Genomic DNA, 25,131 nt, shown 5'->3' on the forward strand with positions numbered 1-25,131 from the left:
CAAATTAAAAAATTAAATTAGATTGCACATTTTCTCAAATTCAAATGTTCTCACCCTCAACTTATTTACTTCTATGGATTGGTTACACATGTATTTATTTATAATATTTATATTAATTAATTAACCCATTATTTATGAAATAATTATCCCATTCTTTATTTTTCTTTGGTGAAGTTGGAAAGAATCTCTAGCTGCTTAGTTGGAAGATTCTAATTTCAATTTTATGGTGTGAAAATAATATGTTAATTTTAACCCTCGATCGATACCATCGCCAAAATTTCAGACCAGTTATTTTTATTTATAGGAATTACATATTTATTTTATGTTCGACAAAAATTCAGCGATGAGCTGAGAACAAACAAAGAGTGAACAAACTCCTCCATTGATGAAAATAATGTTACTTGTAAAAACGTACAGGAAATAGTCTCCAACAACCTCGGAAAATTTCTGCTTGGAGCCTCTGGCCCTTGCAGGGTTAGAAATTACAGGTTTTCATCTCTGATAAATGAGAATTTTGTTCTAGAGGATGGCATTCCCCCGCTCAAATTGTACAATGGAGCGCCCAGCATTGACGCCGGAAGAAGAGAAGGCACTAATCAGGGAGATTACAGAAGCTGCAGAAGCCAACATGAAGGAGGGCGACATATATTATCTTCTAAACTTCAGGCAACCGTCCATCCCCTTAACTCAACTTGTTTTTCCTCTGGTTTAGAAAATTCTCGTCAATTTTAGTTCGAGCGGTCTCTGAATCTGAACATACACTCAATTAATATTTCCCGAAGTTGAAGGAGACGACCATGGTGAGTGGAGTTCCCATGGTGATTTCAAAGTCAAAACCCAGGGTTTTACAGTAATCAGTTATTTGCAAGAATTCATCCCACTAGCAGCCAACTGGGTATGCCGATATGTACCGAATTCGGCCTCTTAGGGTTTATTGGAAAACCCTTGCTCATCTGTATTTAGAAAAGGGACCTGTATTTCTCTATCATTTGCACAGATTTTTTGTCAGGTATCTGTGTCACATGTAATATTTTAGATCGATTGAGCCAGAGTGATGGTTCTTTAGGGCTTGAACCAACCTCTGGAAACATTCGGTCTCCACTGCCTAAAAAGCTTGGTGACAAGCTGATATTCACTGTGGCAATGACCCACTTCCTAATGATCGAGATTGAAGTTGGAGTTCAATCATATTGTCTCGAAATATACAAGGTCGTGCCGAGCTCTACAGGCATACGCATCGTATGTCCTTGGCGTCTATAAATGTTAGAGCGTGCTGTTTTCAGCTGTTATTGGATGAATTTTGACACTGTGGAGTTAGAATTGTTATTGGGGACGGGCAACTTACTGTTCGGATTTATCATTGGTATTTATGCATTTTGAATTATATGCGATCTGGTCCATGTCCTAGTCAACATTTCGAACCCTTCTACCTGAGATTCATTGTCAGAACTAACAAGGTCAAGGTGTTTGTGAGTGCCCTGTTTGATGTGGAAGTCCACATCTCAATTCCTACTGCTAGAAAATAAACCCAATAGGAAAAGATGGATCCAACAAGTATGCAACTTCGAACTAGTTGATAAAACTGCAAATTGCCCTACCACTTTCGAGTGAGTCGATTTTACTAAATCAGAGTGAATATCCCGGTCCCCTAAAGTAGAAGCCTAAAATGAGATTCAAATTCAAATATATATTTCCAGTCAGTGTTTTGAGTCTCGACTTGTGCTTTGATAGGACATCATCTGCAGTTAAATATTTGGCCATGAATATTCTCGTTTCTCGGAGCATTGGCTTGTTATTCGTTATATGGTCTTTATTTCTTTCACTTTCTTTCTTGTCTTTCATTTCTGTCCTCATTGCCGATTGAATTTCTTCTATCTGTTTCCATTTTCTCTCGGTAATCCCAGCTTCTTTGATGATTTGATTTCTCCTTCTTGGTAGCTTTACAATATTGCATTGATATATGATTCTTTTTAAATATGTTTCTAGCTTTGTTTCTTTTGCACGCAGTGTTCAGACATCTTAGTTCTCCCTAAATATTATACATGACATATTTGACATTCTCATTAATAGCTTTTGTTTCTCCATGGACATTAATATACTCTTTTTATTTCCTCCTACTTTCTGTTAAGAAGTTTTCAGCCGTTGTTATAGTCTCTTTGTCATTTTACTACTGATATTATCCCTAGCCTCTCGTCTACCAGGCTTTTGTGTATGCCTGTTATTTCAACACAACGTTCTTTAATTAGCTTCCTAATTTTTCATGTATGTTACAGTCCATTTATAATAAATGCCTAGGACTACATTTCTTTGCCATGCGTTTTTATTGCATTTCTTACCTCAGCTAGCTGTGACACATCAAAATCCTCAATGTGTTAATTAGTCTTACACACAAACAACTATGGCTTCTGAATCTCACTTATTAATCTATTAGGCGATGCTTGTTCTGCCTGCAAAGCTAGAACACTATTATAGGGAAAATCACACAATCAAGACCCTTGACATGTCAAGCATGCAATATAATACATTAAATCATATATATATTGTTATAATGTGCACTATGTGATAGGAGACAAGCCATGTGGGCTGAGTCATTATGACGCCGTGTTGTGAAATGTGAAATGCCTTATAAATATTCCTAGTATTGAGCTCAAGGCTATAGCCCGATTAGTGAATGCATATTAGTCCTGGTAGTGGGCTAGGATCATGGTGTGGTTGTTATGTTTCCTTGGTGTGCTTATGATTATATAAAAGTATGAATAAAATGAAATCTGTAATAATATAATATCCACCAAAAAGGGTTGATTGAGTAGGCAACAAGGGGACCAGATGCCACAAGAGGGAAAGAGGAAAGTGTGTGGATGGGTGATTTGACTTGAAACATGTCCTTTCGGAAGCACAAGATTCTTTCCCATGCTTCCTCATGTCCTCACATCAGTCTGACTTATGTGTGTCCAAAGTGCAAGTTGTCACATCACTGGGAAGGGAGGAGGCCTAATGCAAATAAAAGGTCCTTTCTTGCCTTTCATTATCATTCTTCCACTTTCCATTGAGCATTCCTCTCCCATGCTATGTGTATATGTCTGGGGTTATGGATAAATCTGTGTTTGAATCCATGGCTCTTATGGCTCTCTGTTATTGGCCAAGTGTTTCTAACTTGCGCCTTTGGGTTATTTCTAGAAGGCAACCAGTAGGATTCTTTTTCTCTGCACTGACGAGCACTTGAATGGGAGAAGATCCCCGAGGGACTGTGGAGCAGAGAAAGGGAAGATTTTGGTTGTGTTGTGTAGGACAGTGGAAGAGAGTGCCCTGGCTGATTGATGGCTGGATGAGGGCCTGGAATGCTTAGTAGCGAGCAGATTGGCTATGTCATGAGTGTAATGGTTTTGTCTGAGTGAGATTAGAACCCCGTAGTGGCCTCCTTCATGCTGTTGTAATGTGATTTGGGGGTGGAATCCATAGATGATTCCTATGGTTGGGTGGTGAGTCACTCCTCAGCAACATGGTGGGTGGACTTGCCTCCCTCTATAGACAAGTGTTCATGCTTGTCTATCTATGGAATGCCTTATATTATGTTAATGGATGAATTCAAAATATGCAATGCTATTTTTGTGCTATTTTATGTTGCATATGAATTCTATTTCTATTGCTATTAGAAGTTCGAATTAAGCATAATAGTTGGTTATTAGAATAAGGAAATTTGTATAGATTGTCCTGATGGTCTAGCGAGACATCTGGATTCTGGGGATGTCACAAAGCAAGAGAAAGTAGAAAGCTAAAGCTAAGAGATAGAGAGATAAGATAAGATAAGATAATTTTATTTATGTCCAACTATTGACCACAAAGTAGGTCAAAGGGACTGTTGAGTACAATGATGTCCATACAATGCGGGAGAACCAAACGGTCTCCTATAAAAGATACAATGCATGAATATTAAAGATACAATGCATGAAGTATAAAAGATACAGTGCATGAACATAAAAGATACAATGCATGAAATGCTTTGGCGGAGAAGATCCAAGAGCTAATTGGAGCTAATGGGTCTGAGGATCAGACCCATATCTCCTAACATCCGAGGCTGAATGAAGAACACTGAAGGAAACTCAACAAAGTCTGTTGGCCCGATGAAGAGCCAGTGGAGAGCTCTAGAGAAAGTTCACTAAAGTCAACAATTGAAGACCAAAAGGCAGTACAAACTTCTCTTTAATGTTCCTTTTTGAGCCTTGAGTTTTCAGTATATGTATTCGAGATCTTATACTTGTGAATGGCTACTTAAAGAATTCAGGAAGCAATTGCGATTAGTTAATTGTTTAATTTGCGGCCTTATCACTTTCTTCATGTCAACCTTAGGCAATTCTTTCACCTTTGACTTTTTATTCAGCAGGTCCCATGTGCTTTTTGCACTATTTTGGTGGGGGTGTTAGAAATTTTAGTGTAGGTCAGCACAAGTCTAGAAATAAGACTACCATGACTTGAAGGATACTTTAACAATAATTAGAATAGCATCGCAATGATGGTTGAGAAGTCCCTGCAGGTGCTTCCAGCATTATCTCCAAATTTCTCAAGGTGAATCTACCATCTGTCTCCATATCTGTCTACAAGTACACATTAGAAGTTGTTATAGTTCAACTCCCAATTGGTTGTACCAACTCCTTAATTGGATCCTAATAGTATAATTTAGATAGTGACGATTAATAAGATTTTATGGGAAAAACATCTCTTACCCCCTAATGTTAATGCTTCGTTCTTAAGTACATGTTGGATCTCAACATCAGCGAATTGTGTTGGAATTCCTAGGTAAACAGCATCAGTAATTGCTATAGTCCATAAGTTCAAGTGTCCTCACATTGCCACACCATTTCCTGTGTTCCGTGGTAACTAGATGTGGCCTGCACCAATCTTTAGTGGGACTTAAATAAAGCTGCAATCTATTTAGTGGATCTTCTTAGGTTTTGAACAAGTCTTAAATGCCTTGAAAATTCTTTGACAAGCTTTCACTAGTTTTCAATAAATCTTCATTTTTCAATTCTTAGATCTCTTGATGGATTATCAAGAAGCATGACACAAACATATATTTTCCAAGGAAAACCTTGTGTTGAAACCCAAGGGATGCTTCCTCACATTCGTTGATGTTATCCTGCGCCTCACCAGGGAGGGTACAAACCAACACCTGTTGGCATGGAATTAGTCAATTTCCCAACAACATTGGTGACAAACCATTGAGCTAACCTACTGGGCTTCAAAATGTTTGGAACATCTCATCCCACCCTCAAACACTTCAACAGGAATGAAATTGTTGGTGCCTTGCCAGCCCCAATCAACCCATGGGGTCAAACATGTCATAAGTGGAACTTGACCTTAGGCGAGGAGTAGAACAACTTCAATTCATAACCACCTAAACTAGACCCAATTAACTTTGTTTGTTGGACATCTTGTCCCGTCCCAAAGCACTCAAGTGTTAGTGAGATTGTTGGTACCTTGTGAGCCCCATTCTGACCACAAGGGGCAAACATGTCACAAGCAGGATTTGAACCTGGGTGGGGAGGATAACAACTTTTCCTATTGATCACCCAAGCTAGACCCAGTTGACATGATATTGGCAAGTTATTGACTTCACACACATATTTAATTCATTTGATGAAACAAAGAAAGTGGAAATTGTCCCAAGCTTTCTCCAGAACGATGACAATCTTTAATTCATATCATATTGCTGCTTATTTGTTCATCCATATTAAAAGGTTACCATCATTTTTCGGAAAAATGTACACCCCGTCATTCTCTTTTTTATCTGCCATTTGATTCAATGCGACTAGATGTATAACCAAATAGTGACAATTCACTAAGAATCATTCTTTTTGCTTTGCAGGTTTGGAAGATTTACAGTAAACTACAACAGTTTGTGTTGCGCACCCCACAACTTGAAACAAGAACATTTAGATTCATAGTTTCTGATACATCTCCCTGTGATCACCTTGAAAAGAATTAAGAATACTGGAAATGAAAATTAATTACTTTCTGAAAGTCTCTGTTACTAATTTTCTAATGAGACTTCTTAAAACTTAAGCAGACCAACATTATTGATAAATAATAATAATAATAATAACTTTTTAAGGTCAAGGCCAAGCCAGACACCAAATTGGTATATGAGACCCCTTTGTTGGTGAGACAAGGGACTCACTTCCATGCAGCGATTTGACTGCTAAAGTCTATGGAGGTAGACATACTCTACCTTCCTCTGGATTCGAACCTGTGACCTCTTACAAGGAAGCACATGTTCTTAAACATTAAGCCCACTCAAACTATACTTCATGTTCACGTTCTTCTATTAAATCACTTCACATTCTTCTATTAAATCTCAACTTGATGGTTTGTTCACTTCTAAGTTTTTGTTTCAGCTATTAAATGTCAACTCGACAATTTGTTCATTTGTCAATTTTTTGCTTCAGCTATTGTGATGACTGTTGGTGGCTTCTTGTCAAACTTCCTCAACCTTTCCATTTGTTGGCCATTGTGCCATTCAACTTCTTTTGGCTCAGTCTTTGTTCTGATTACTATCATCGGAGTTACTCCAAGTCCATCGAGGACATTGTGCCATTCAACTTCTTTTGGCTCAGCCTTTGTTCTGATTACTATCATCGGAGTTACTCCAAGTCAATCGAGGACCTTGCATCCAGCTAGGAAATGGGTTTTCTCCATCTTTGGAACTGGATTACAGCTTTAGTCATATTGGACTCACTAATAACTTCACGATTTCCTTTGAGCCGAATTCCATTAGCCAGCACGTGAAGAATCCATGATAATTATCATGCACATCATCATAGTATAGAATGATCATTTATTGTCATTGTTGATGCCACTTCTGTATTGGCTGTCATCTTTTTCCAATTGATGATTTTGTCTTAATAATTCTGTCAACCACATTCGAGTCGGTTCATTAGACGTCACTTTTGTGGATTGTGGCGAGAGTTTGTCCTCCATTATCACTTAAACATTCTCTTGTTAGCCCTTATCTCAGTGTTGGTTGAATGTGTGATCAGTATGCTTGGACTAGCATGGGCTTTGACAGCTCCCACTTTGTTGGTCTCTGGCAGTTGGCCTCCCTTGGTTGAAGCTACTATTGTCAGCTGCCTCTAACTGTACGGAGACTTCCATATACGTTTCAAATGGACAGAATGGGTGAATCTCACTTGACTGACACATTGCCAAAATTCCTCTTATTTTCCCTTTCTTTTTGTGGATGACTAAATTTTTCTAGGCTGCTAATTTTCCCTGTTAGTTTGGATGTTTTGGCAGATTCTTCCTCAGATTGGCCCAATTCATGATTAGTGGGCACCTTATTTCTCTAAGTTGATCCATGTGCTTTGACTCTATGAATCAATTGTCTGAGTGTCACTGACTCTAATAAACCTTTACATGTCTTCCATACCCAATTGTATGATTTGTTTTGAAATTTAAGCACAGGGAACTGATTACTTATGGTTATCAGGGCATCGACTTAATTTAATGACCTCGACTTCTTTAGCTTCTTGGATGTTCATTCAATAGGTCCTTCTCTCACCATTCATATCTCAAACAGGGTCTCCTCTTTATCCTCTCATTTCATGTTTTCTTGCTGGTAATAATCTCTGAATTCTAGCATTTTCAAATGATAGCACATTTGGAATTTGTTCTAAGTCAAGCATCTTTTTATAATCTTCTAGTTACAAACTTATAGTGTCACACTGTATACCTAAAAGAATATACACGGAAATTATTATCTAGGTTGAAAACAAAATGGAGGACTTTTAAAACATAATGACTTGATGCTATGTGGAGGAAGTAATGTAGTGAATCCAAAGAAGGTCGAATAGATATGTATCTCAAACCGTTAAATATACATCTGTATGAAAATACATATGGTTCTCATTAAAGTTTGTGGCTAGAATGTGACTATTCATAGTAATGATATATTGTTTTTTGTGGAAAAAATCATAATTCCTTTTCAACATAAAATGAGATTACATTCAGGAGATGCTGTAAGCATTGAGAATTTTTTTTCTCCAGAAATAAAACTCCACAGCCAACGAGGGCTCATTGCTGCAAACTATTCAGGGATACTGTGCCCCACGGAACCAAACACTAGTGAGCAAATAGATAGTTGTCCAAATTTTTTCTCATCTATAGCTGCCTCATATGACCACACTAGCAGGCCCACAGAAAGAAAAATACATATAAATCACATTGATAAATAGTGTGTTGCTGACATTAAAGGAGCCTTAAAGACTTCTAGAAAAAAAATGTTTAAAACAGTCTTGAAATACTAAAGTATGGCTAGATGTAAATTAGAAGCATGGTTCATGTTAAGTCTCCACAGCTCGCCCATCTTTAATTTTAGAGATCAGCCAATGATCAGGGGCCGGTTCAGAGCTCCTTTTGACAAATTATTAACCAACCTGTTCCTCTCTCTATGAACATGTTGAAAGGACACAAAAGAGAGACGTTTTTATAGCAAGGATCTCATCCCAAACAGGCTGAAGTAAGAAATTTTCCAAATGATCCACTACATTTAAATAATTTATCTAAGCTGCACAAATCACCGAAACATTTCAGAGTTTCCGAAACGGGTACATTTAGAAACGTCACCTCCAAAAATTGGAAACGTTGGTCGAAACGTCATATATGTATTATATAAAATAAAAATTACAAATAAGTAACACATTATCTTGCAAGCCCCAAGGGTTGGCTCCACTGGTCGAGTCCCCGTTGTTAAGTACCTCGCCGATCGGGAGGTCAGGGTCAATTCTCCTCGACGCCCTTGGTCTAGACTTTGGCTGAAGGGCTTTAAAAGATTCCCTTTGGGGTTGATCTGCCCAGATTTTCCGTGGATCTACCCATGAACCACCTTTAAATAAAAAACACATTATCTTGCAAGAAAAAAGGTAATAAGACCCATAGATTGCAATTTAGAAGGAAAACCAAGCCTCTATTAACTTTCATAGATGATTACATGATGGTCGAGTTTCGGAGTTTCGGGTACATGTACGGCCCGAAACACTGGGTTCCTAGAAGTTTCGTGCAACATAATTTTATCACAAGAAGAGAGTCAATGAACACTTGCAAATGTGATACATCCCTTTCAGCTGCTCTGATCAAAGATAAGATCAAAGCCATAAGTTCCTTAAGGTTTTTAGTCCCTCAAACCAGGCCTGCTTTGAATTTTAACTTGTGAGAATAAAAAAGGTAACCAATGCCCCTTGGTCCACTCACCTGAGGATACCCTTGAGCAGCCCCATCAGAAAAAGACAAGCCCTTGATCTATCTATGACCTCTTCAATTATCTGCCTGTACCTGAGGGAAGTTTTTGAGGATATTTAAGCTTTGGAAGCAGATTTTAATGGAAGAACAAACTTGTCATCAAATAAACAAGCATCCCTGGAAAGCCAAACCCCCCATAGTACTGTTGAGAATTCAGTAGGGCAGTAAGTAGGCAAATTCTTTTAACTTGATAACTGTTTGTGTTACCTTTTTACTTATTAGCTTTGTTCCTTATTATTACAGTAAGCGATATATCAAACAACTACCAAAACAATAACAACAATTACACAATATATAAGCTGCAAGCCAGGGCCAAAACCCATCCTCTTGAAGGGAAAACCCGTAAATCTCCTCTTCTTATAGATTCTTCAATTGACGAATACCATGACCTAATGACTTAGACAAATACCCTCCAAGATCAAGATCAATTCGGCCTTCTGCTGTAGTGCCTTCGACCTCTTCATCGTAGATCCAAATTTCTGGCTCACGGCAACTGCTGCTGCTTCTCTTGGAGACTTCGATCTCCCTTGAATAGCCTTCTTTTTTCTTTGCTTGCTTTTCCTTGAGTCTTAGGGCTAATGAGACACCCTAAGGAGACTTTCGCTTGCCTTTCCTTCTCTTCTTCTTCCAAGATCGAACCAAAAGATAATCCCAACGCAAAAACCCTAACTTCGACCTTTTAAGAGAGAGAGACCTAGCCCAAACAATTTGACTTCTTCGACTTCCTCTTCTTCACATAGAATGAGATGAGTGAGTGCGTAGAATGGAGGACGAGTTCCTCTCTCTCTTCTAACGGTGGACGTGGCTCTTCATGTAGGCCAACTTGACAGCTCCTTAAGCCGACTTGATCTTGGAGATATTTCGACACTTTAAAGACAAAATTAATTTTTCTTTACAAGATACAATGTGCCCATAGGGTCTTCAAAATATGACAATGACTCTTTGACAAATCCTAGAAGCGCTCAATGGGTGCTTGACCTATAAAATAATTTCTTTTTCAAAAATACATTTCATACTTATGAAGACCGATCCTAGTTACACATTCTTCAACAATTACAATGGCAGGCAAAGCTAAATCTCCTTAAAAGCTTGATTCCCTAACCATCAAGGAGATCTTTCGACATAGATCTCAACCCCTGCATGCCATGCCCTGCCTTGGGATGACTAGGACGATCAACTCATACTTTCATGTTGATCCGCCAGATCAAAGCAACAAATGACAAAGAAAGGTCCATAGTGCACCAGATAGTTGAATGGTGAGGCCTTGGGTTTCTCCTCGTCCCTCCCCCTTTGGTAGGCCAACCATTATTATTGAGACTGGTTTGGAGGTGCTAAATCGTGCATCAAGACACAATTTGTTAGGGTGTTAGAGGGATCAACTCTACATAGATCCACAGTAGGGCGACTCATGCCTACCAAATTACCTCCTAGTGCTAGAGGAGCAGCCGAAGATCCATTCAAAGTTTCTTTCTTTTGACCTCGGATGCTAGGAATATCCCTCGATTGTACATCTCCTGCAGTATCATACAGTCAGACCACTCAATGGTTCCAGAGGACTTCAACATTGGTCCATTTCCCAGCTCGCCCCTCTCGCCCTCAGCCATCATACTTAGGAGACTTTGATGCCATTGGATTCATCATCAAATATCTCTCTCACTCTTTCTATCTGGACTGACAGTTGAGTTGTCCTATTCTCTAGTCTTGGACAAACTCACTTAGTATTTTGTATCACTATACCTTTATCATGGTTTTATACATGTGTTCTGAGGCTGCTCTAATATAGGTTTCTTTCTTTATATTATTTTCCGCATTTTCCGTGAGATGCACTTGCACTTCCACATTGTACTCTTACTGGTTGTATTATGCAGTTCCATTGACCTACTTTTGTGGTCATTCTTATCTTATCTTGTCTAACCATCCATTTAGGTTACGTTCCACAGATTTACCTCTCCAATGAAGTCTCTTACCAGTCAAAACTTTAGGCTCTTGCGAAACCTGCCCTAGATGAACTGTTTTTTCACAAGTCTTTCAGAGAGGACATATACTTGGTCCACAACACACTCACATCAAAACGTTCTTGTTGAGAACCAGCCACATAAATTTCCTTTCCTTTTGTGTGTTAATTTTTCATCAATTTTTCTATGCTGCAACTATTATTTCAACAATATCCAATAGCATCCAATTTAACAATTTCCACTTCTTCAATTTAACCAATGACAGTAGAGCAATAGTAGATAGAACAATTATTCAAATGCACAATGAAAGACAACCAAGAGACAAGAGACACAATATTTGGTCAATGACCAGGGAAAAACCCCACTAGGGGGGAAACCCTTGCAAATCTTCTTTTATTAGATTGTCTTCAAATGTTCAGTAGAGAGAGTACATCATCCAAGAGTCAAAGTCAAACTTTGACTAGCCAATATCCAATATCCAAATATGTCAAACAACTATCCAAATCAAAGACAAAGGAGAGAGATGAAGTCAACAATAGTCAAATCTGATCCTTCTGCAAATCTGTCCCAGTCAACATCAGTCAACAACAGCAAAGTCAACCTTAACCAGTCAATGGTCAAAACAGTCCTCTAGCAACTTGGACAAGGGCAGTCAAACTCGGCCTCAAAAGCTGGTCAAAGTCACCTCAAAACAGTCAGTCAAACTTGGTCAAAGTCTGCACTTCTTGCTGCAGTCAAGCCTGTGGTTAGCCCTGAGGTCAATGTTGGTCAACTAGCCCAGATTTCATTGATCTTTGTGCCCTCCAATGCGGCCTAAAGAAACAGAAAAATTCCACTAAAAAATGCAGTCAAACGAGGTCAAATATACCCAAGTCAATGCTGGTCAATGCCCTGCAATAGGTCTGAAATTTGGCCAATTTGAAACAGCCACCTGTCCCTTCGCACATGTGAGAGATTCCTTCCAATTCTGAGCTGTATGAACCAATAGAATGAGGAGAGAGAAGATATGTTGTGAGTTGACGAAGTGCCAAATGAGGAGGACTCATCTTGTATATATATGCAACTTGAGGGGTGTCATTTTGTCCATGAGATGTGTCATTTGACCCAAGGCCGACCTTTACAGTTTTGTATTTGTGGGCTTGACCTCAAAAATCCACTTTTCCTTATCCGAATTGAGTGCTTCAAAAGTCAATTTTGGGCCTCTCGAAAAGAGGAATTCAATGTAACGATTATCTCCATCAAATGGGCTGTCCAAAGTGGAATTTGGCCCTAGTTGCACAAATTAATATTGTGGGCATCTTAGTTTCGAGACATTTTCCCCACCAACCTAGATCATCCTCCTTAACAGGGATAGGAATTGACTTACACCCCAACTTTGGTGTATATTTCCTTCTACCAGAATTTTTTGACCAAATCAATTCATTAGAACAATCTTTTATTCTAACATGGCTAATTTTCAACCTTCTGATGTATTCTCTCCAGAGAACAACTTCTTCTCCATTCAAACCTAGCATCATAACATACTTCCATTCCTAGCTCCAAATTGTTGAAAGGATTGGATCTGTTTTTTAATACTGTTATTGTAAATAGCCTAACAAATAGAAATACCATATACTCTTTATTTCGGTATCTTATACATTGTTGAAAATGTAGCGATGGAAGGTCTTCTGGCTTGTGCCTTAGCTAATGAAGACCTCAAATTAGTCCTTCTCTAGCATGAATGCGAGTTCACGAGACAAACTTCAGTTATGATGAATTGATTTTCTAGTTTACTAAAATGGTCATCAAGATTGCATGTGTAGAGTTGGAGCTTCAGTTAATTGGAGTTTTCTTTAGTTTGACTACAGGATGAGGTGGCATGACAAGTTGAGTTAGGTCGAGTTAAGACTTCAGAGATAAGTGAAGAGAGGATGAGTTCAGTCCTTAGTTAAATCGAATCACAACTAGAGGAAATCAAGGAGGAACTCAAGCTAGTTAAATGAGAGCTTGTCCAAGTGTAACTGGGATTTGCTCCAGTTAACTAGCAAAGGAAACTCGCGACACTAGTGTGAACTAACATTCGACAAGGCCCCCCTTGCATTGAATTCTATCTATAAAGAGAAGGACGAAGGCACAAGATCATAGATCACTCTTTATTGCGGAATGTGCATCAGTTGAGGATCAACAGTGCGCATAGATTTAGGAGCCATAAGTGTGCAAGGATATAGGAGCCAAAAGTGTGCAAGGATATAGGAGGCAAAAATTGTGGAGCAAGGGACCAAGATTCATAGAGTAGGTCAAGGCTACTTGGGAGCGGGAGCGAGTAGCAACATTTTCAAAAGTGTGACAATCCAAATTGCTTACTCTCATGTATGCAATGTAAATACTTTTATAAAAGAAATACAGTGTTCCACGGGGATGGTGTCCCCCAGGGTCGGTTGCATGCACTCCTCGTACCCAACGCACTTAGGATGGGGGGACGTCTGGGGGTGCGTTTCGCCACACACCCCTTTTGGAGAGTCGTGGGGAGACGCAGGGGGTGCGTTTCCCTAGTGTGGGGAACGCAACTCCCCAAAAGGGGTGCTTCTAGGCTTCCCCCCTCGAATTTGTCTAATAACACTTTTGTTTGTTTGTTTGTCAAGTTGTTTGAGTTCATCAGGCTTGACCTGTGGCTTGAGAAATTGTGAGCTAGGGGCATCTAAGGGTCAAAATCACCCGGGGATTGCACCCGGCACGGGCCACACCAACCCTTAACATGAGTGGATTTTTGCCCACGGAGTTTCGAAGCGATGACCTTCACATCACAGAGTGACTTAACAGTACACCCCATCGTCGTCTATGCTACGCCCCATGGTTGTCTAATAGCACTTAATAAAAAAAATATGAAAATTCATGTATTAAAAAACTTAAAAGAAAAATAAAAAATAAAACAAAACTTAAAAATAAAATAAAAAACAAAACAAAACTAAAAATTAAAAAGTAAAACTTTACCTAGGTTAACTTACCTATTCATTTCCCAAATTCTCTTGCTTGCCATTGAGCTCTGCTGAGTACTCTATTGCTCGCCGTCGAGTTGTGCTCTCTTCTTGTTGTCAAGTTGTGCTCTCCTGTCGCTATCGAGCTCTGCTCTCCTGCCGTCGAGCTCTGCCCTCTTGCCTGCCATTGAGCTCTTCTAGAATGATGAATTTAATTTTTAAATCAATGTAGATTATAGAATGATGAATGATGAATTTAATTTTTAAATCAATGTAGATTATAGAATGATGAAAGATATGGATAAATGTATTTGAATATTTCATTATTGAATCTCATGGTATGGATGAATGATGAGTATGTCATATGAATGATGTATGTATCAAAATGAATGATGAGGATGGACCAATGTATGTCTTTATTTAATTCAATTATGAATTTAAATTTTATGTGTGGATCAATCTATTACTATTAGTCTATTTATGCTTTCATTATTGAATATGAACTTGAATTATATATATATATATATATATATATATAAAATCAAATATTATATACCTCGGCGTTCCACCAATCATGAGATTAGCCACGTAGCCTCATTTGTTCATGCCTTATTTGAATGGTCTGATAAGGGTCACGTCAGGGAAACGACGGATTGGGTGATTCGATTACACCTTATTGTAATAAGGATGGTGGATGGATGACGTGTCCTGGAGTTTCAAGATGAACCACGCTCAGGAGGGATTAGTATGACGCAGGGCCGGGGCATGGGGGCCTTTACATAATCTCAGCTGTTATTGTATTGGCACAGGGTGGTCCCACAAGATAGATTGCCTAAAAGGTTTTACCCCGGGGCCAACTTAGAATGCGCAAGGGTGAAGTGCTGGGAAACAGAGTCTGGGTAATGGGAAAAGTCTCGTCATTAAATAATTTTTCATTTGACCTCTTTGACTAGTCAACTCGAAGGTTATTTCCCAGAGCGAAATAGTAGCGTATATTGAAAGGAGGCGAGATGATGTAAGGCAAGCTGTGGTGGCGAACATGTGAGCCCGACTGTCCATCTATTGGAGCATTGGCAAACCCACAGAACTGGTAAGCCCAGAAAGCTCATCCAGAGCAAATTAAAATGCGCAAGTGTTAAAGGACGGGTAACAGAGCCCGAAAGACAAGAAAACCAACTGCAAGAGATGGTAGAGGTATCGTTGGTAAGCAATTTGTCAGGTAAGGGAGAGTCAGATTATATATATATATATATCTATCTATCTATATATATCTATATATATATATATATATATATATATATATGTATATATATCTCTGTGTGTATTCCTATATATGTATCTTGCAATGCTGTGTGCTGCTGAGGGTTAGGAAAACCTGAGCCGAGAATGGGTCGGCAACTAACACAAACATGCCAAGTGGCGGTGAGGGGCTGATTAGGTTGCCACGTGGCAGAAGTTGATGAAACAATATTACAAATTGAACACTTTTCACCCAGGTCGTGGTGGGGTGTTTACAAAAAGCTTCCGCTTCGGGAATGATTTTTATATAATATATATTTTTATATATTTTGATGCATATATGTCAACAAAAGCATGTAGAATGATGAATTAGTGATAAAAAAACATAAAAAAATGGATTAATTAAAGTTTAAACCATATAACATCATTTATCTAGTAGTTATAATCTTCATCAACCACAGGGCAACAAATTACAAGTTCTCATTTCTATAGCATGTAAGGGTGCACATAACCAAAATAACATCGAGTGCAATCCATCTTTGAACTGAAAATACATCAACAAATAGGCTCTAGATGGCCTCTAGCATCCAAAAAAATCATGCTACAACAAATACCTACATATCATCAAAATCATTGCCTATCTTGGGATCTTTGTTATTAATATCGCCCTCTAAGTATTAACATAAGATAGAAAAAACATAGCATATCAAGTCAAGATTTTGTTTGAGTGATGGGTACATTTTTAGTAGGGTCGTGATGGTGGAGTTTGACAACTAGTGTAACTAACATCAAGGCACATAGAGGGCTTGGTGCTCTTTATTAAATACGAGTTCCATACCCTAATACATGACAAAATCCAATGGAAATATTGCAATCCCCCCAATCCTAAAATCGTGAAAAACTGTTAAGTTTGCTGGATTTTGAGTTAGATCTAAAATTCTACATTCTCCGTATGAAATCCAATGAGGTCGGAACCACTCTCAAACATTTTAAGTCATTTCATGGTAATGTTAAAAATTAAGTTCACTTTTACTTTAAGAATTTAACATTATCATGAATTGCATATCAATACTAGGGCCATAGGCTTGAATATTAGGCTGTCCTGCTAAAAAATTATTTTTTCCAATCTTCAATAGCTCCCTTTATCTCTCTTGAATTGGCAGGGAGCATACTTTTTTATAGGGAGTGCACTCTTCATGTGCTCGTGCTCAGAGCGTGCTTCGGGAGCAGATTTGAGGGGGGGTGCTCCCCCATAGCCTTGGAGTAGGTCGAGACTATCTTCAGTAAAGATCAATTTGTGCAGGGCCGAGAACAATTGTAGAGCTGAGAATAGTGAGGGGAGGCCTAACACCTTCTCAATGACAAATTGTGGGATGCAGTAGCAATGTGAATTGTAATAGATCCATTTGTTCAAAGAACAACCAATAAAATACCACAACAAAGAAAGCAGGTTTTCCCTTTTGGGTTTCTTGGGTAAAACAAGCGTGTCAATTTTGTGTGCATGTGTTTTTATCTAAATTATTTTCTGCTGCATGTCGAAAGTTAAGAAACTCTGTATCTTGGTGAAAGTAAATTTGGTTTCAGTTTTCAATTGCATTGTTTTCAGTAATTCATTTAAGTAGTGCGTAGAGTTTCAAGAAAATTAACATCGTATAAGAGCCACACTTTGTATAAAAACCAACACCAAGATTGTTCAGTCAGTGAAGGGCGTAGATCAGTCAATGGGCTTGTGCTAGAGTTTTGAAGAGCAATTTTTGGATAACAATTTGTCATTCCAAGAACTAAAGGCAGATCACTGTTTAGAAGGAGCCTCTAACTTCTGCTCATGGAGGGAGCAAATCTCAGTAGTGTTGGAAGATAATGGGGTGCTAGATTTTGCAAAGAACCCGCAAACTACGCCCACAAATACCCAATAGTTGACCCAACATAACAAGAATGACACGAAGGCTAGGAGGATCATTCTTGAGGGGGTAAAAGACCATGTTATCCCTCATCTCCATGGGAAGGCGACAATAAACGAGATGTGGAAAGTCATCTTTGATTTGTATTAGGGATCTAGTGACGCCAGGAAGCCTGCCCTGAAGGACAAGCTAAGAAACATCCGGATGAGCAAAGGAGAGCTCATCATTACGTACCTTTCCAAGTTCATTCAGGTTCAGGATGAGCTAGCTGGAGTGGGCGAGACTATAGCAGACAAAGATCTTGTGAGTCTTGCGCTACTGGGACTTCATAAGCCTTGGGAGAATATCCAGGATGCAGTCAGTGGCAGAGAGAATCTTCCCAACTGGGAAAGGCTGTGGGGAGACTGTGTCCAGGAGGGGGACGAGAGTTGGAAGTTCAACAAAGAGAAAGGATGAGGAGAACTTTGCCTTGGAAGGCAAAGGTATCAAAGCCAAGGGCAAGAAGGGCCAAGGAAAGGTTGAGTCCAGTCAGAAGGGCGAGAAGAAGAAGAAAGATCCGAGCAAGATCAAATGCTTCTCTTGCCTCCAGTTCAGGCACTATGCCACTAAGTGCCCTAACCGAAGGGGTTTAATAAGGATCATGTGGTAGCATCAGCCAAGGTAGATGATTTTAATTCTGAGTTCGAGAAGGATTTCTCATTGATAGCTTGCATGGTAAGCTCAGAGGGCAGTAGCATGTGGTACATTGATTCTGGAGCATCCTTTCACATGACTGGGAACAAGGAATATTTTAGCCAGTTGAAGGAGAAGGACATCTAGTTTCACATTGAGCCAGGAGATGATGGCAGGTACTTGACCAAGGGCGTGGGTATTGTCAGTTTTGAGAGGGAGTCTAGTAACCCTGTCCATCTCAACGATGTCCTCTATGTTCCAGGCCTTAAAAAGAACCTTGTTTCTATTTCCACCGTAGAGGACAAGGGTTATGATGTCATTTTTAGTAGAGGAAAGGCCTACCTCAAGAACTTAGAATCTGGAGCCATGAAGGAGATTGATGCGAGGATGAAGAACCTTTACAAGCTGTAGGTTGAGATAGACGCAACCTTGAGCAGCAAGGCAAGGCGTGACCATGGCAGAGATGTGGGGGAGCTTTGGCACAAATGCATGGGGCATTTGCATCATGGGGCACTGAAGATCCTTCAACAGATAGGCACAGGGCTACCATAGTGCAATATTGACTAGCATGAAGTTTGCAAGGGGTGGACACTTGGCAAGTATTTCAAATTATCATTTCAGGGCCGAGATAACAGAGCTAAAGGGATTTTGGAGCTGGTACATTCAGAGGTATGTGGGCCCTTCTCTTCTCCATCCCTCATGAGACATAGGCACTATGTCAACTTCATAGATGACTATTCTTGGAAGACATGGATCTTCTTTATGAAGAAGGATGAGGAGGTCTTCTCCAAGTTCATGGAGTTTAAGGCCTTGGTAGAAAACCAAACCGGGAAGAAGATCAAAGCACTGAGGAGTGACAATGGCGGGGAATCCGTCTCGATGCTTTCAGGAACGTGTGTGCCAAGGAGGGCATTAGGAGAGAGCTTACAACACTTCATAACCCTCACCAGAATGGGGTGGCTGAGAGGAAGAACCACAACATAGGTGGAGTGGCCAAGGCCATTTTGCATGACCAGGGGCTGCCCATGTTCTTGTGGGCAGAAGCATGCAACACTGCAGTATTTTTGCAGAATAGGAGTCCACACAGGGTGCTTGGACAAGTTACACCGGGAGAGGCTTTCACGGGCAAGAAGCTTGATGTTTCTCACTTTCGCATCTTTGGCATCAAAGTTTCTTGCCATGTGTCCAAATAGAGCAAGAAGAAGCTAGAGTCCATAATTGAAAAGGGAATTTTCGTGGGCTATAGTGAGACATCTCAAGACTCAGATGTACAGGTGCATATACCATCACTCAAGAAGACGATTATCAGGTGGGATGTGAGGTTCGAGGAGGATAGAGCTCTAAGGGAGTCTTTGGAGCGAGAGTAGGTTGGAGTGCTTGAGGAGGAGCTGCTCGCTCCCAAGTAGGAGACTCAACCAATATCATAGATTGAGTCTCATCCAGGTGGCAAGTAGGCTTTACAACATTATGACAAGGAGTCATTGTAGGATGAGGAGGAGAGACTAAGACGAGTCAGGGTAGCCACTCAGTCAGTGACTCCCAACATAGGGAGGAAGAGAGCCAAGTGGGCCGAGAGGTTGATTCAAGAGGCTTAGGAACGAGTTGAGACTCCCGACTCTATGTTCAGGCAAAGCAAGCAACCACAGAGGTACATCGGATATATGGCATTGATGACTAAGTTATTGGACACATAGCCTTCTTGTTATGAGGAGGCAACCTCTCAACAGGTTTGGCAGGATGCCATGGTGGAGGAATATTCCTCTGTCATGAAGAACGATGTTTGTGAGATTATGCCACAACCAAAAGGCAAATTGGTAGTAGGCTCACACTGGGTGTACTAGGTGAAGCATGGAGCAGATTGGAGTGTGGAGAAGTACAATCCCAGGTCTGTGGCCAAGGGCTTCTCGCAGGTTAAGGGCATTGGCTATGAGGAGACATTTGCTCTAGTGGCACATTATTCATCCATTAGGTTGATTCTAGCACTTGCAACTCAGATGGGGTGGAAGATCCACCAGATGGACGTGAAGGCAACATTCCTCAATGGGGTGGTTGAGGAAGAGATTTATATGGAGCAACTAGAGGGATTTGAGACTTTCCGCAGAGACACTCATGTCTGTTTGCTAAAGAGAGCTCTTTACGAGCTCAAGCAGACTTCAAGAGCATGGTACACTCTCATTGATAGCTACTTTCAGGGATTGGGCTAGCCCATTGTGATCCACTGTGACAATCAGATTTGCGTTAAGCTCTTTGAGAATCCAGTGTTTCACGATTGCTCCAAGCATATTGAGATCAAGTATCATCATCTTAGGGACTGTGTGCCAAAAGGGATAATAAAGTTATCGTACATTCCAACATATGAGCAGGTTGCGGATATCCTAATGAAGGCCTTAGTCAAAGGCAAGTTCATGTTTTTTAGAGATAAGTTGGGAGTTGTACATAATCCCTTCCTCGCTAAGAGGGAATGTTGAAAATGTAGCGATGGAAGGTCTTTTGGCTTGTGCCTTAGCCAGTGAAGACATCGAAATAGTATTTCTCTAGCATGAGTGCGAGTTCATGAGATAGACTTCAGTTATGATGAGTTGAAACTTGATTTCTAGTTTATTGGAATGGTCATCAAGATTGCATGCATAGTGTTGGAGCTTCAATTAGTTGGAGTCTTCTTCAATTTGACTATGGGGTGAGGCGGCAGTGACAAGTTGAGATAGGCCGATTTAACACTTCAGAGATAAGTGAAGAGAGGACGAGTTCAGTCTTCAGTGAACTCAAATCACAACTAGAGGAAATCAAGGAGGAACTCGATCTAGTTAACTGAGAGCTAGTCCAAGTGTTATTGGGACTTGCTCCAGTTAACTGGCAAAAGAAACTCATGACACTAGTGTGAACTGGCATTCAACTAGGTCCCCCTTGCATGCATCGAATTCTATCTATAAAGAGAAGGACGAAGGCACAAGATCATAAGATCATTCTTTATTGTGGAATGCACATCAATTAAGGATCATTAGTGTGCATAGATTTAGAAGCCAAAAGTGCGCAAGGATTTAGGAGACAGAAATGCGCATGGATTTAGGAGCCATAGTGTGCAAGGATTGTGGAGCAAGGGATCATGATTCATAGAGCAGGTCGAAACTATCTTCAACAGAGATCAATTGTGCAGGCCCTAGATCAAGAGCAGGGCCGAGAACAATTGTAGAGTTGAGAATAGTGAGGAGAAGCCTAGCACTTTCTCAGTGACAAATTGCGGGCTATAGTAGCAGCGTGAATTGTAATAGATCCATTTGCTCAAAGAACAATCAATAAAGGACCACAACAAAGAAAGCAGGTTTTCCCTTTTGGGTTTCTTGGGTAAAACAAGTGTGTCAATTTTGTGTGCATGTGTTTTTATCTCGATTATTTTCCACTGCATGTTGAAAGTTAAGAAACTCTGTATCTTGATGAAAGTAAATTTGGTTTCAGTTTTCAGTTGCCTTGTTTTCAGTAATTCATCTAAGTAGTGCGCAGGGTTTCAAGAAAATTAACTTAAGCCACCCCTTCCTGAGAATGCACTGTCCTTATATTGTGGTTGGAATAATAGCTTCCACTAGCCAATAATAGGAGATCATATTTGGTAGTAATTATAGTCACTGTAAATCACTGCCAGATAGCAATGCCATATACCCCCTATGTGGGTATGTTATAAGCCTCCCCTTCTTGAAATTGCATTGCCCTCATATCATGGTCGAAATATAGCCTCGTCTAGCCCATCACAGTTAAATTGTATTGATTTGAGCACCATTTAGAAGAGAATTTTTAATACCTAATTGATATTTAGTGTGGGGCAGCTACAAGAGGTTACTGTTCACATTACGGTGAGCATCTATGCAACCTTGGATTAACAGGTGTTTGTAAATGTCAGTTAAATGATTGATTTGCAATAAAATTCTTTTAAAACTACAAATTGGCCAGTCACAGCCCTGAAATGGGCATTGTTTATTGCTGAAACATTAATCATTGACCATTGATTGATTCCAAGAAATATTCCAAATAAGACTTAGACAAGGAATAGATGAGTAATTTGTTTTGACAATTGCTTGAGTGCCTGGTTTAGGGTTTTTGTCAACAAAGGTATATTAAAGTGCATTTAATGTTTTATATCTGGGCCCAACATCTTATAGTTGTACATTTGTTTGATTCTATATGTTGTTTGGAGAGAAGAATTAGTTGTGTTTTTCTGATCATGTCGTATATATGATCCTTTTGGTTTCTGATTATTGATATGATTCTCAACGTATATCTGGGCCCAAGATCTAACATTTGCAAGATTGTTTGATTCCATATGTTGTTAGAGAGGAGAGTTGGTGGTGTTTTCAACTATGTCATATAAGTGATCCTTTTGGTTTCTGATTATTGATATGATTTTCAGCATCTTCTATTTGTTTGAATTGCTCTTGCACTAGACATTGGTGGTTGGACTTTATCTCATGAGTTTACTGTGGAGAGGAACTTGCTGTAGGACTTTCATTATATGGTGGTGTTTTCAATTATGTCATATAGGTGATCCTTTTGGTTTCTGATTATTGATATGATTTTCAGTATCTTCTATTTGTTTGAATTGCTCTTGCACTAGACATTGGTGGTTGGACTTTATCCCATGAGTTTACTGTGGAGAGGAACTTGCTGTAGGACTTTCATTATATGAACGATTTGAGCCTTCATTGACCTGTTCATTCTCATGATTTGCTTTAATTCCTTCTTACTTAACCTATCTCGATTGTTTAATTCATCATTGAAAATGCCAATAAATTTTATGGTCCACTAGCACTACCTAAACATTATATTCTCTTTTGCATTGGAATTTTGAATCGAACCACAAACAAGACCTGTGACCTGTCATATGTAATCCCCTGTAATTGGAGCTGCAAATGTAATACAACTATAGTGATTAGCTTTATTATGATCAATACAAACATCAATATTTTTGTGCATAATCTGAGAATATTCTTCCTATCTTAGTCAAATAAGCGAATTATTTCATTTCAGTATCTGCATTCTGAAGGGCCTTAGTCTTTTCAGCGTGCTTGAAACCCTTCATACAGTATAGGAGAGAAAGAAATTGTAGACAAATCCAATTTTTTTGCCAATACTGAATCTTCATTATCATCTAAGAACCCAATACAGCACACTTAAATTATACCATTTTACATTTTCTGGTTCTCTATTTTTTTTTAACATCTATAGCTATAATAAATATCTATCAAATGATATATAATAGTTGTTATTGTATGAATTATATATATTAATAACCATAATATACAATTGTTACTTTACAAAATACATAAGTTTGGGACAAAATTATATATATATTATATTTTGTTGTGAGTGTGTGTGTATAGATATATGGTGCACCCGTTATCACAAAGCCAGGCAATCTTCATCCATTCTCTTTTTTATTTCTTCAACTCTTATGTTTTTATTTATTTATTTAAACTATAAATTTAATTATGTGTCTTGTTTTGTTTCCCGTTGTTGTATACACATAGCTCTGATTGCTGTCAATCAGGGTTATCTCAGGTGGTTGGGAGGAATGATTATCTTCCCTACCTAGGTTTGACTCCCACAAGTGGCATGATGAGCTCTTATTGAGTATATTGTTGTAATGGCTTCAAGCCTTGTTGTTGAATGGCCTTGAGCCTAAAGAATATCTTTACCCTTGCCTATGGGCTGGAGGGTAGGGTGCTTTGTTACGTGAAAAAAAAATACATAGCTCCAATTGCTATTCTGAATTCATTCTTGACCTGTTCTTCTAAACCTACTTCTGTACATGTACTTTGTTTTCACTACTTTCGACTTCTTGAGAGAAAGTATCGGCCATGTGAAGTTATTTTGTAGCTTGTCTATTCATATCATCCTTGATGTTGTAAATATATGGTCACACATTTAACATTACTTGAATGCTAAGGTTTAGCTTTTCTGTTGACTGCTATTGTGGCAGAACTGTTTATTTTTATAAACTTTGATTTTTTTGCCTCCAGATGGTGGAAAGACTGGTTAGATTATGTTTGTCAGGATTGGACTAGCACAAGCAAGGACACCACTGTGCACCATCCAAAGTCATATTACTATTCCTACTTTGCCAAAGAGGCCTGCCAGTATTGATAATTCAGATTTAGTTGTGGATGTCAAGTGTGAAGACTCTAATGTGGAGCCCGAGCTTCATGACACATTAATGGAAGGGCGTGATTACATTTTGTTGCCACAGAATGTGTGGAGGCAGTTTCATAAATGGTGAGTTTGGACATATTCAGTTTTTTCATTTCAGATCTTAGTTTAACATGAAACAATATGCATGATTCACGATGTCTAGGATAACAGATGTGAAGGCTGTAACTGGTATATTAAACATTTATCTTGAATTAACTTCTTGTTTGGTGGTTGAGCATTTTTCTTTCGAGTATTATATTAATTTTTAACGTACACTGTTTGTCTTAAAACATCTATTCTTGCTTCTCTGTCACTTATTTCTGCCTCTTTTTCACTTGACTCTAGTCCAAAAATGCTAAATCCTGTATTTTTGCTAACCATTTGTGTTTAACACAACTGGGAGCCTTATCATGTAAAAACAAGTCTGTATTCTTTATTAGAGGTTGTGCTACCTTGCAGGCCTGTTGCATCAAGAAACTAACTTGGCTTATCTGAGTTTCTGGTATTTCATGGCATTAATAGCAATTGCTGTGTACAGACGTCTGGATGACCATTGTGTTTATAGGATCTATATCAATTGTTAGATATAGAGAGGCTTTTCAGAATGTCCACATCTTGGTTATAGTTTGAACACATATAATCAAACCTATTGACTGTCATAAATTATAATTATATCAACATCAATAGAAACTATGAGAAGTATGACTATTGGAGCAATTTTTTGATGTTGGCAATCACATGTGAAATGTGGCAATCATAACAATAGACGTGAATGATCGTCAAATGTTTCCTTTTGAATTCAAGAATCTGGTGCAGAGTAACTGTGTTTGTGATGATTGAAAAGTAAAATAAACTTGGCATGGACCAAACACTCTGCTGCCTATCAGAAACTCACCGTGGACCAATTGTGGATGCTAAAGTGTGATATACCCTATATTATAA

The 25,131-nt window shown here is 39.0% G+C and overlaps 1 protein-coding gene across 1 annotated transcript; it reads left to right on the forward strand.

The window, feature by feature from the left end:
- The first annotated feature begins 280 nt into the window (after positions 1-280).
- LOC149265456 (inactive ubiquitin-specific protease 5-like) lies at positions 281-24,910 on the forward strand. The gene is made up of 2 exons (XM_089393117.1): positions 281-666; positions 24,021-24,910. Exons 1-2 carry the CDS (start codon positions 527-529, stop codon positions 24,142-24,144), a joined length of 264 nt encoding a protein of 87 aa, XP_089249243.1. The 5' UTR covers positions 281-526; the 3' UTR covers positions 24,145-24,910.
- The last annotated feature ends 221 nt before the right edge of the window (positions 24,911-25,131 follow it).

Source organism: Pinus tabuliformis, chromosome 6, assembly GCF_031772625.1.
Source record: "Pinus tabuliformis cultivar Carrire ecotype Pingquan chromosome 6, CPIR1, whole genome shotgun sequence".
In the NCBI taxonomy this organism is placed as follows: Eukaryota; Viridiplantae; Streptophyta; class Pinopsida; order Pinales; family Pinaceae; genus Pinus; species Pinus tabuliformis.

What these genes read in the sequence shown, in the direction of transcription:
- LOC149265456 (XM_089393117.1), top strand. Translation starts at nt 527, where the DNA reads ATGGCATTCCCCCGCTCAAATTGTACAATGGAGCGCCCAGCATTGACG. An exon ending in TATTATCTTCTAAACTTCAG is followed by an intron (nt 667 to 24,020) that starts GCAACCGTCCAT and finishes TTTTGCCTCCAG; the next exon opens with ATGGTGGAAAGACTGGTTAG.